This window comes from Dasypus novemcinctus, chromosome 11 (assembly GCF_030445035.2).
Source record: "Dasypus novemcinctus isolate mDasNov1 chromosome 11, mDasNov1.1.hap2, whole genome shotgun sequence".
In the NCBI taxonomy this organism is placed as follows: Eukaryota; Metazoa; Chordata; class Mammalia; order Cingulata; family Dasypodidae; genus Dasypus; species Dasypus novemcinctus.
Genome location: NC_080683.1, coordinates 14,595,316 through 14,608,356, shown reverse-complemented (window position 1 = coordinate 14,608,356; position 13,041 = coordinate 14,595,316). Strand labels below are relative to the sequence as shown.

Genomic DNA, 13,041 nt, shown 5'->3' with positions numbered 1-13,041 from the left:
ATTCTTCCCTCATTGACTGGACTTGGCACCCTTGTCAAAAGTCAGTTAATTTTTGCCATACCAAGTATTTTCTGGTTACATACCAAAAAATTACTATAGTACTTACATTTGTAATCACCCCCGTTACCTTTTCTGAAGGTCTTTATTTCTTTATGCCACTTTGATCTACTATTTCATGCCTTTTCCTTTCAGTCTGAAAAACTCTCTTTAGCATTGCTCGTAGGCAGGTCTAGTGGTGACACACTCCCTTAGCTTTTAACTAGGAATATCTTCATCTCTCCAGTTTTGAAAGTCTCTCTGATATAAAATTATTTTTCTTTTTGTTTTTAAAGATTTATTTATCCATTTCTTTTTCCCCCTTCCTCTTCTCCTGCCCTCCTGTTTTTGCTGTCTGTGTTGTCTTCTCTTCTCATTTTTCTCCTCTAGGATTCACCAGGATTTGATCCTGTAGACCCCTGTCAACTGTACCACCTCAGTTTCTGGTTTCTGCTGCACTTCACCTTGACTCTCCCCTTTTTTCTCCTCTGATGCGTCATCATCTTGCTGCCTGACTCACCTGCGTGGGCACTGGCTCACCATGCGGGCATGCTTTCTCTTCTTCTTTTTCACCAGGAGGCCCCAGGGATCAAACCCAGGTCCTCCTACATGGTAGGCAGAAGCTCCATCATTTAAGCCATTCTTGATTGCCAATTGTTTTCTTTCAGTACTTTGACTATTTTGTCCCACTGCCTTCTTGCCTCCATGGTTTCTGATGAGAAATTGATACTTAATCTGATTGAGAGTCCCTTGTACATAACATGTCATTTCTCTCTTACAGTTTTCAGAACTCTCTCCTTGTCCTTGGCATTTTACAGTTTGACTACATCATTATTTCTTTGAATATTCCTTCTGCCCCTTTCTCTCTTTCTCTTCTGGGGCTCCCATAATGCATATATTAATACACTTCATCATGTCCCAGAGACCTCTTAGGTTCACTTTTAGTTGTTCTTTTTTGTTTCTGCTCCTCAGTCTGAATAATTTCTGTCATCTTGTCTTTGAGTTCAAGTTCATTGATTCTTTCTTCTGCCGCCTTTAATCTGATGTTGAAAACTTCTAGGGAATTTTTCATTTCATTTATTGTCGTCTTCAATTCCAGTATGTGTTTGGCTCCTTTTTAAATTTCTGACTCTTTACTGAGATTGTCATATTGTTCATTCATCATTTTTCTGAAATCTTTTATTTCTTTCTCTGTATTTTCCTTTATTTCCTTAAGCATATTGAAGATCATTTTTTTACAAGTCTTTGGTATGTCCAAAGTCAGATGGTCTGTATTTTTATATTGTTCCTTTGGATAGGCCATCATTTCCTATTACTGTTTGTCTTGTAATCTTTTGTTGCACACTGTTCATTTAAATAATTTGATGTGTTTTCTCTGGGATTTAGTCCCTGAGCTGCCTGTTCCTTACATTTGTTTCCAGCTAGTAATATGACAGAGATTTCCTTGAGTGTCAGGAGCTAACAAAAACAAATAAAACAAAGCAAAAAAGACCTTTCACAGTCCTTGCAAATTGGCTCTGCAATGCTGGTGCTCTCCTTCAGAGTTTAACCCTCCTATCAAGAAGATCAGCCCCAGAACCCAAATGCAATGCCAGTCCTTTCTATCTTCTTTGAGCCTACTTACATGGGCCCTAAGAATTCCCATGTTTACAGGAATTCCATTGCCCTGCTCCCTGTGAAATAACTTTCTCCCCTCCCCTATCCAAGTGCTCTAATAACAAGTAACTGTTTGTCCCAGGCCACTTAAACCTAATTGCTTCTTATACTACTTTTGTGGTCTGACTTCAGGGCAAGTTCTGGGAAAGAGCCAGAGCTGAATTTCTTGGTTCAGTCTTTCAGGCTGCCACCCAATAGATTGGCACCTACATATAGGCACCCTGGTATGCTCATAGGGGTTACTCTGCTCCCTCAGGAACAGGGACCCACACAGGCTGGCTCCCACCACACCGGGAAGGGGCTGGCCGTGGAGGAGGGCTATCAAGGGTGCCACGTGCATCTCCTACTGTTTTTGAAGCTGCATTTTCTTGATTCACTGCACACCCAGTTAATGCAACCCTTTAACATTTTCTGGAGTTTCGAGGGAGATGGCTCTGCCAGTTTTGCTAGTTGTTCAAAGATTCTATGCGGGATGGCACCCAAGAGTGCCTTGCACCACTGTTTTTGTTGACTGGATCGAGACTTTATTGATTTTACTCAAATTCCCTCTAGAAAATCTGTACTTCAGTTACCTGGAGATATAAAAACATGGCCGAGTTCCAGAAAGGGCAAATGCTTATCCGGGGTCACTAAGGGAATCAGTGAAATCCAAAGCACAAGGCTCCTCTTTGCTAGTCCAGTGCCCCTCTTACAGTACTGTACTTATATACTCAGTCTCCATATTCCTAATTTCTCTACCCAGTCCTAGCCATTTGCAAAGAAAGATGGTTTGAAAAAATGTACTCAGGAATATATCAGCAAGTCCCACTTAGACCACAGCTGCCCCCTCCAAGAAATCATCCTAGGCTTCTGTAGCCCCCTCTTGTCTCTCCATTCTCTCAGCACCAACCCTGCTCCATACTAGTAGAAAGGGGGAGAAGAAATGGTATGTGGCAGAGACAGGGAAAGATGGTGTTAAATTCCACTGTAAAGAACTGTTGCTAACCCAGAGGAAAGAACAAAATGGCAGCAGGACCAGAAAATGAAATTGCTCCAATCTCAGTTTCCTGGTGGAAACGAGTCGATGGGAAGCAAAGTCCAAGTCTCCTATTTTGCAGGTTTTCCAGGCTGTGATTCAGGCTCTTGATCATTCCACTTCCGAGGGATTGGAGGGAATGGTGGATACCACAGGGTGAGAGGAGGATGAGAAATAAATGTTCTTTGTTGCCCAAAGGAGCCATGAAATCTCCTCCCACGTGAGAGTCAGCATGAAACCCAGGACAGGGAGCAGTGCGGCCACGAAGGAAAAAGAGGAGCCAGTCGCTCCAGACTGAGGGAGATTCAGGCGCTAATCACTGTCTTTGGCAGGACATGTCCACAGTAATCGGGTTACTGGGTTATACAAACCCATTGACTTTATTTCGAAGACTAATCATAAAACAGTTAGAGCAGTAATATTGCTCTAAAGGTCCTCTGAAGCCTCACGGAGCTCACGGAGAACTGCCTTGGCTCCTGCCTCCTTTGGGATGGGTGTGGGGTGGAGAAAGAAAACTTCCGGGGGAATCTGAGGTAAGCCTCTTTACCAGACCTGAGAGGAAGGCTTGACTAAAATATAAGCCCAGTCGTTTTAGAAATTGTGTACACAGTCGCTACATCACAGCCTGATAGCGGAAAAAGGAAAATCTTTCTGGCGTTTTCTTCCTCAAACAAGCGGCGGTGGTCTGGCAGGAGCAGGGTGTTACCCCTTCTGAATTGTAAGCAAACACGTCCTGCAGAGGCTTTGGCCAAAGTCAACTTCCTCTCTCTCTGGCTCAGAGGTTGGCCCTTTCTGACAGACATCCTCGCAGACGGTGCCCCTGCCTCCTGGTGCCCTCGGGAGTGGGGAAGGAGGAAAGAGAGACTTTGATGCCCTTGTAGAGGGGTCAGCAAACTGTGGCCGTCAGGCCAGATCCAGCCCCCTACCTCTTCTCTTAGGGCCTCGGGGCTAAGTTTTTACATTTTGTAAGTAGTTGAAAAAAATCCAAAGAACAACAATACTTGTTGACACATGAAAATTAAATGAAATTAAAATTTCCGTGTCCATAAATAAAGTTGTCTTGGAACGTAGCCATGCCCGTTTGTGTCCATTTTGTCTATGGCTTCTTTTATACTACCACAGAGTTGTGACAGAGACTATATGGCCTACAAAGCTAAAGAGTATTTACTACCTGGCCCTTTACAGAAAAGGTGTGCCAACCCCCGCACAGGAAGGCTCTACAGAGCCTTATTATCTACAGCGCTGCAGGGATCTGGTACTTTCAGGCATTGTGGCCTCAACAGAAAATAGGAAATTCCATCCCTCAGTCCATATCAGACTCCGTGGAAACCTCAGAGGTAAAGTGACCTGCCCTAGGACTCATTGCTGGTTCAGCATTTCAGTTCAGAGAGCATTTTTTGAGCATCTGCTGTATACCAGATGCATAAGACACGAGATAGCTAGGGTGCTGTCTCTGCCTCATAACGGCTGGACAGCCAGCGGGGGCGATGGGCGCAGAAGCAGCCTGTTTCACTGGACAGTGGGGAGTGTGGCAGAAAAGGCAGTCCCAGGCCTCTGGGGAGCACGGGGGCCATTTGGGGATCTTAGTGGGTATTTATTTGTTGACCCCGCTCTGAAATCCTGATCTTTGTTCTAAGGAATTGACCAAAGAAATGTGAAAGTAGTAGTTTCGTTAGTCAGTTCATGAATGGAAAAGCCCCTGGTACCAGTACCCAATAGGAAATGTACAAAATGAGCAAAACAGTTACCTTATTAGAAGAGTAGTGAAGGCTTGCATCCTGAGTTGGTAACAGAACAGTTCTGTGAGGCTGAGATATCCACCAAGATCAGTTTCCAGGGTTTGAAGTAACTTTTTGGCAAGATGCTGAGTTTGAGGGCCTACATGCTTCTGTCTGTGTAAAAAGGACATGGGTGGGGGTGGGATGTGGTATAAGGGTGTACGAGCTTAGATGTCCGCTGGAGATGCAGGAACCTGACTGTCCCAGGAGGGGTGCTGGGTGGCTAGAGACTGGTGGGAGGGAGAGTCTTTAGGTATAACTTTTCCTTCAAAATTTGATGTAATTTTTTCACTTTTATCATCAAGCATATATTTGGGATTACGTTCAATTGTTTTTATATCCTTTTTTACCTTTTGAATTTTGAACAGTGCACGTGTAGTACCTACTCAAAAAGTCTATACATTTAATATAAAATCAACATCACATGATTTCACCATTACCACCCTATGTTGCCTTAGGGAAGTCATTTTTTTTACTCAAAAAATGATTTTTTTTTTTTGAGGTACCAGGGATTGAACCCAGGACTTTGTACATGGGAAGCAGGCACTCAACCACTGAGCTATACACTCTCCCCTCCGCCCCCAAGAAAACAAGTTGTTGTTTTTTTTTTTCAAGATTTATTTATTTCTCCCCCTACCCTCATAGTTTGCTCTTGCTGTCTGCTCTCTGTTTCTGTTCATTGTGTACTTGATTTCTTTTTTAGGAGGCACTAGGAACTGAACCCAGGACCTCCCATGTGGGAGGGAGGTGCCCATTGGCTTGAGCCATCTCTGCTTTGGCTTGTTGTATCTCTCATTGTTTTGCGTTTCTCTTTGTTGCCTCATCTTGTTGTGTTATTTCACTGTGCCAGCCCATCACATCAGCTTACTGCCTTGCTTGTCTTCTCTAGGAGGCATTGGGAACCAAACGACATGACCTCCCATGTGGTAGGCAGGTGCCCAACTGCTTGAGCCACATCTGCTTCCCTCAGTTGGTTCTTTTTTTTTTTTTTTTTTTTGAAGATTTATTTAACTTTTTATTTATTCCCTGCCCCCTCATTGTTTTGTGCTCACTGCTCTCCATGGCAGCGCAGGCCATCAGCTCTCTGCCGTGGCGCAGGTCAGCTTGCCTTCACCAGGAAGCCCCAGGAGCTGAACCAGGGGCCTCCCATATGGTAGATGGGAGCCCATTTGCTTGAGCCACATCCACTTCCTTCAGTTAGTTCTTGATGACCTACTATGAGTCAGGCACTGTTCTAGGACTAGATGAACTATGACTATTTTTCATGAGGACTTTGCCATCCGCTTTGGCCAATACTGAATGTCTGTTCTTGCCTATATCAACTCACTGGAATACTTGGTCATTGTTATCTGACTTTCTCTCATTCATTCATTCAACAAATATTGCCCTTTCTCACCAAATCCCTTTTGAGAACATACAGTGTGCTGGGCATTATGTCAGGCATTGGGATAGAATGATAGGCAAAAACAGATGTGTTTTCTGTTAAAGAAAGATACATTGATAAAATAATTGCAGTGGTATAAGTACAATTACAAACAAACAGAGACCAGAGGTCCAAAGGAAAGAAGGTGATTTTATGAGAACACATAAGAAAGGAGCCTGATAGAGACTTTGGGATTGAAGTCAGGGTGGGCTTTCTGAGCAAGTGTAGTGAGTGCTGAGGTTTGAAGGATGCCCAGGACTTGGCTACATTAAGAGGAAGGGGAGGGAAAGAGCCCTCCACAGAGCAGGAAAGGCATGTGCAAAGGTCCTGTGGTGGGAGGCAGCAGGTTAGGTTCAAGGACTGAGATGGGGAGGGGATAGAGGGCAAGGAGCAAAGGTGGAGACACAATGCACAGCTCTATCAGCCTTGTTCGGGATTTGAATTTTAACCTTAGAGTAATAAGATGCTGTTAGAGTTGCTTGGATTGCTCAAGCAAATACCATGCAGTGGGCTGGCTTTAACAATGGAAATTTATTCCCTCATGGTTTTGAGGCTAAAAGGAATTCCAGCTCAAGGCATCATCAGGCAATGCTTTCTTCCTGAAGGCTGGTGTTCTGGGGCCGGCTGCCAGTGATTCTCGATCCTCGGCTGTTCTCTTGCATGGCAGTGCACATGGTGGCCGCTGTTCTCTTCCAAGCTCCATTGAATTTCCCTGTGGTTTTCTCTCTGTCTGAATTTCAATTCCCTTTTAAAGGACTCCAGTAATAGGATCAAGACCCATCCTGACGGAGGTGGAACTTGCCTTAACTGAAGTAACCTCATCAAAAGGCCCTACTTAAAGGGTCCACGCTCACAGGAATGGATTAAGCTTAGGAACATGTTTTTCTGGGGTACATACAGCTCCAAATCACCACAGATCCTGTCAGAGGATTCTGAGCAGTGGGGCGATGCCCCATTTTGAAAAGCTCATTCTCCCGTTGCTGTCTAGAAAATGGCCAAGAGTGGAAGCAGGGAGGCCAGCTGGGAGGCTTTTAGAGGAGGTGTGTTGGATCAGGGAGGTAGCAGTGAAGAGAGCGAAACGTGGGTGGAGTTAAGAAATGCTGAGGAGGCATGCTGATGGGATATGGTGATTGGTGACGAGAGAGGGAATAGCCAAGGGCTTGGGGAAAGGATCCAGTTTGTGGGAGATGATGCTGAGACACCTTTGAGCGTGATGATGTGGAGTAGGCAGCTGATGAGCTGAAGGTCACTGGGCTCAGCAGGGTGCCGGTAACGGGTGAGGCTGGCAAAGGAGAGAGTCTGTAGGAGGGAAGGAGGATGTCTCCCCAGACTGCGTCCTAAAGCCCCAAAGGGCAGGCAGAATGTTTTGATGGAGAATCTCTTCCCAGGTAGACCGTATTTCCTGGATGCAGCAGGTGCCTCCTAACCCATTGCTTCCCAAGGTTTAAAGTGTGCACTCATCTCTCAGGGGTCTTGATAAAATGCAGATTTTTATTTCAGTCTCCCCATGGAATTTTATCCTAATGTAATACATGTAATATAAATGTATGCTTAAAACCGTCTCATTTGTTACCCTATCATATTTCTCAGCAACAATTTTATATATAATTATTTTTTTAATTTCCTGAAATCATAAAGCCCTAAGCATTAAAATTTTCTTCTGGTTTGAGTTATCATTATAATGATTAATGGTACATAATTGATGAAAACATCAGAAGTATATTACTAATTTGCATAAGTAATGAATAGACATAAAAAGTAAAATTGTGTTGAAAATGCATCACTTAATGAATGGTGCTGGATTACTTTTATTTTTTAAGATTTATTTATTTATTTCTCTCTCCTCCCCCCCTCCCCCGCCCCAGTTGTCTGTCTGTTCTCTGTGTCCATTTGCTGCGTCTTCTTTTTTCTTTTTTCTTTTTTCTTTTTGTCCACTTCTGTTGTTGTCAGCGGCATGGGAATCTGTGTTTCCTTTTGTTGCGTCATCTTGTTGTGTCAGCTCTCCTTGTGTGTGGCGCCATTCCTGGGCAGGCTGCACTTTCTTTCACGCTGGGCAGCTCTCCCTACAGGGCGCACTCCTTGCGTGTGGGGCTCCCCTACGTAGGGGACACCCCTGCGTGGCAGGTCACTCCTTGCGCGCATCAGCACTGCACATGGGCCAGCTCCACACGGGTCAAGGAGGCCCGGGGTTTGAACCGCCGACCTCCCATGTGGTAGACGGATGCCCTAACCACTGGGCCAAGTCCGCTTCCCCTGGATGACTTTTTAAAATATATTTTTTAAAGATATTTAGATTACATGTTACATTGGATGACTTTTAAAGGTAACCTTTTTTATTGACACACAATTTATTGACACGTTTATGACTAGGTTTTAAGTGTACAGCTTGAATTATCACAGAATGAGCCCACCTGTGCAATTATCACCCAGGTGCCCAGAAATTGAATATTGCTGGTGCTGGACTATTTCTTCTATTTGTTTGCTTATCCCTAGAAGAATATTATTTACTACTAGCATGAGACAAGGATCAACATCCGTTGTATTTTTCCGTTTTCCATTTATATAGATGTAAGCACTGAAAACGCTCATACACATGAACTACTAGTTGGGAATAATGAGTTTCGTTAAAGCAGGGTCCCTCATTCTTGGATCTGTTTCTGGGCTGTACCAAAAATCATATAGGGATCGCTCACCAAAATTATGTATTTTTTTTTTCTGTTGGACTTTCCTAATAAAAAAGAATTGGAAACCACCTGGCCTAAGAAAGGATTTATTACTCACTTTTCAGAGTTGCTCACTTTCTCAGTTTTCTAAGTGTCCTATTTGCTGGCTGGGAGGTTTTTCTCCCTGGGGAGTGAACCCTGTTAGGGTTTGGGATGGGATGGGCAAGAGGTGGAAAGGGACAGCTGCCCCTCTACCGCCAATCAGTTCTAGAAAATAATTTCTGTGGAAGTTGAGGATCTGAAATTTGCTTCTTTTAAAACTTTGTGTGCATGTGTAGTCCTTGGAAAGTCCTTGTGTAATTCCACGTGTATTAGTCAGCCAGAGGGGTGCTGATGAAAAGTACCAGAACTCTGTTGGCTTTTATAAAGGAATAGACGCTTACAGTCACAAGGCCCTTAAGAGTCCAGCTCAAGGTACCATAAGAGGTATTTGCTCACCCAGAGTTGTTGCCAAATGTTGAAGCAAGATCCAGGCGATGTCTGTGAGGGTTCAGTCTTCCTCCTTCCTCTTAAGGCTCCGTGGTCCCAGCTTCTTCTGTTCTCAGCTGCAGGCTGGCATAGGGCTAGTCTCTCTTCAGGGCCTAGTTTCTCTCTGGGCTTAGCTGCTCTGGTCTCTTCTCAAGGTCAGCTGTAAACTGTCAGTCTCATCTCTCTCCCTGGGGCAGCAGGATCTTCTCTGTATTTTCTCTGTGTGTCTACTTCTCCTGTCTTCTTGATTGAGTATCCCTTTATATAGCCCACCAAGGGGGCAGGGAATCAACCCTGCATGCCCTAATGATGTGGTCAAATCAAAGCCCTAACCTTAACATAATTTAATCAAAGGCATCTCAGCTGAATCTAATACAATCAAAAGGGAATCGCACCCCGAGAAAGAGACCAGTTTACAAACATAATCTCTCTTTTGGAATTTATAAATAATCCCTGACTGCCACACCAGGGGTTCACATGTCCCAGTCTAAAGCCCACTAAAGAACCCATATGGACTCAAACCCTTCTAGGCCAGTCTCTCCCACTTTCTGAGTTCACATTTCTAAGAGAGAGAATCTGGCCCCAGCTGTTCTCATATGCCAGGCCACATCCTGGGCTTCTGGCCAGGTGGCCGTGCGTGTGCACAGCTCCATTCCCCATCAGGACTACGAGCAGGCAGGTAGCCTTGTGGGTCTGGCAGGCAAGATGACATGTGGTTCTCCTTGAAACCTTCTCCCATTCCGTTCTGCTGGAAATCCGCTCTCCAGCCTCTGAATTCCCATATCTCTTACCTCACCTTTCTATTACATGTGTCTCTTTACCCCTCTGTCTTTTAGTCACTTGTGACCCATCACCTTTTCTCTCAGCTCCTCAAGAGTAGGCTCCCTGTCTTAATTATTTCTAGCATTGTGCCTTAACATTCGGTAGCTGTTTAATAAATATTTGTGGAACAGGTAAATTGATTAATGAATGCCTTAAACTTTTTCAAATCTCCCACACGTCGCAGTGCTGATCTTTCAATAGCAGTGTCCAAGAGAATGGATGGATTACTCAGTGGGCAAAACAATGAATTAACAAAGCAATGAATCATTGAGCAATGGCTTGAAAAGTAAAGAGTTTACATCTCACCTGAGGGTCAAGAGCTACAGAATCAATGTAAAGGGCAGGGAGCACATAGGGCTGGAGATTTCTATTTTGGACTCCTGTTTTGTGTTTATTTTTATAACTGGACATGGGAGATACAACTGCCCGTCGGGAGACAGCCAAGTAAATTCTTTCCCAACCCTCGCATCTTGTCTTGCAGGTGTGAGCGGCAGCTCCTCCCCAAGCTGGTGTTCGGCCCGTCCCTCAGCCCGGGTGAGAATGTAAAGCCCCCCGCTCTGCACATGAGTGGTGCAGGCCGACAGGAACGCCTGGCTCCAGCCACGTTCACAGACATGTCAGCCGTGGAGTAGTGTGGCCGCTGCCTCTCCGCTTCTCAGGGTTTCAATCCTTTCTGGTTTGTTTCGTTTACAATTTTTTATGGTCTTCTGGCTGGACGTTCACAACCGAGGCCGGCACCATGGGGGATCAGCAGCTGTACAAGACCAACCACGTGGCCCACGGCAGTGAGAACCTCTTCTACCAACAGCCCCCACTCGGCCTCCACGGCGGCCTGAACCACAACTACGGGAATCCCGTCAGCGGGGCTGGGATGGAGGCCCCGCAGGCCTCGCCCATCTCCCCCCACTTCCCGCAGGATGCTCGGGATGGTCTGGGCTTGCCTGTCGGCTCCAAAAACCTTGGCCAAGTGGATACCTCGAGGCAGGGAGGGTGGGGAGGCCATTCCGGGCCCGGAAACCACGTCCAGCTACGTGGCAACCTGGCCAACTCCAATATGATGTGGGGGGCACCGGCCCAGGCTGAGCCCACCGACGGCTACCAGTACACCTACTCCCAGGCCAGCGAGATCCGCACTCAGAAGCTCACCAGTGGTGTCCTGCACAAGCTCGACTCTTTCACCCAGGTGTTTGCCAACCAAAACCTACGAATTCATGTCAACAATATGGCCCAGGTGCTGCACGCCCAGTCGGCAGTGATGGACGGGGCCCCTGACAGTGCCCTCCGCCAGTTGCTGTCTCAGAAGCCCATGGAGCCCCCAGCGCCGGCCATACCTCCCCGCTACCAGCAGGTGCCCCAGCAAGCACACCCTGGTTTCGCTGGTGGGCTGTCCAAACCAGCGCTTCAGGTCGGGCAGCACCCTACCCAAGGGCACCTGTATTATGACTACCAGCAGCCGCTGGCTCAGATGCCGGTGCAGGCAGGACAGCCACTGCAGGCCCCTCAGGTGCTGTCGCAGCACATGCAACAGATGCAGCAGCACCAGTATTACTCGCAGCAGCAGCAGGCTGGGCAACAGCGTGTCTCCATGCAAGATATACAGCAGCAGCAGCCGCAACAGATTCGCCCACCACAGCCTCAGCAGCAGCAGCAGCAGCAGCAGCTGCAGCGGCAGGGTTCAGTGCAGATACCTCAGTATTATCAGTCCCAACCCATGATGCAGCACTTGCAGGAGCAGCAGCAACAACAGATGCACCTGCAGCCCCCTTCTTATCACAGGGACCCCCACCAGTATACCCCAGAGCAGGCGCACGCTGTCCAGCTGATCCAGCTGGGTTCCATGCCCCAGTACTACTTCCAGGAGCCCCAGCAGCCCTATGGCCACTCCCTCTACCAGCAGAGCCACCTGTCCCAGCACCAGCAGCATGAGGACAGTCAACCGAAGACTTACCCCAGCGAGAGGCAGGCTCAGGCCATGCTGAGCTCCCACGGGGACCTGGGGCCTCCCGACACAGGAATGGGAGACCCAGCCAGCTCAGACCTGAACCGGGTCGGCGGGGCCCTTCCCCACCGACCGCTCCTGTCCCCCAGCGGGATCCACCTCAACAACGTGGCACCTCAGCACCAGCAGCTGTCTCCCAGTGCCATGTGGCCTCAGGTACCGTCACGGTGTCCTCCTGACATCTCAGTGTGCTGCAGGGCCAGGTGGGGCTGAGCCTGTGCGGAGCCGGGTCCTCTGTCCAGCCCCTTCAGCCCTTCTGTTCTTTATTCATTTTACAAACATTAACCTGCGTGGGCCAGGCACTTGTAATTCAGAATCAATTTCGTCTCAGTCGTTTGCCCATGGGAACTGATAATCTCTCTAAGGAGATGACCCAAATGCTTCACCAGTAATGGTCAGGGCCTTAGAGTGAGGGTGTCTTGCCCCTTGGAATTTTCCCCCTTTGGAAAGGAGACCATAAATGATAGCCTTTCTCAAAGTATATTGCTCCGAGCAGCAATTGCACAAAATGTCTAATGGGTGTTGCAGGGGAAAATAGATTCATGGCTCCCTCAAGTGAAATAGGTTGCTGTGCCACATAGCTTCTTGGGGCCTTCGATGTACTTGTGGGCATCACAAACATCCCATTGGAAATGTGGCATGCGGACGTAGCGATGAAAACCTTAGGGGCCCACAGAATCCAGGCAGGTGAAGTGAATAAGCAAAGTGGCCTGGTGGGAGACAATAGGGAGTGGCAGGGACTGTGGTAGACTGAAGAGCAGTCACCCCACCTAATGGCATTCTCATTCAGGACTTTCAGAAATGTCTAGTCAAACAAAACATGTCTGCAGGCCACATTCAGCCCATGGGCCGTGGCTATTAGCCCTTGATTGTTTCAAATATATCTGATCACAAAACAGCACTTGTTCATACCTTAGCATATTCCAAGTGCTTACACTCATGTGACAGTAGAGTCTGGGGGGGAGGGGGGCCCAAATAGCACCTGGCTGAGCAGAGACTGGCCTCTGATGGAGGGTGAAGGCCAGAGATGAACTTCCCCTTGACCCTGTTTTGTCTGGGCCTTGTGCCTGATGGTAACTGAGAGCTTTAATGACGATAAGATGAAGATGATGTGTGGCCAA

The 13,041-nt window shown here is 46.9% G+C and overlaps 1 protein-coding gene across 18 annotated transcripts in view; it reads left to right on the top strand.

Annotated features, from left to right (window-relative positions):
* TRERF1 (transcriptional regulating factor 1) overlaps positions 1-13,041 on the top strand; it is a 204,156-nt gene that overhangs the window by 153,653 nt on the left and 37,462 nt on the right. For all 18 annotated transcript variants that reach the window (XM_071218450.1, XM_058306738.1, XM_058306735.1 and 15 more), the window contains one exon: positions 10,403-12,076. In XM_071218450.1, coding sequence (XP_071074551.1) covers positions 10,661-12,076 — 1,416 coding nt within the window. In that variant the 5' untranslated portion in view covers positions 10,403-10,660. The remainder of the gene's footprint in view (positions 1-10,402; positions 12,077-13,041) is intronic.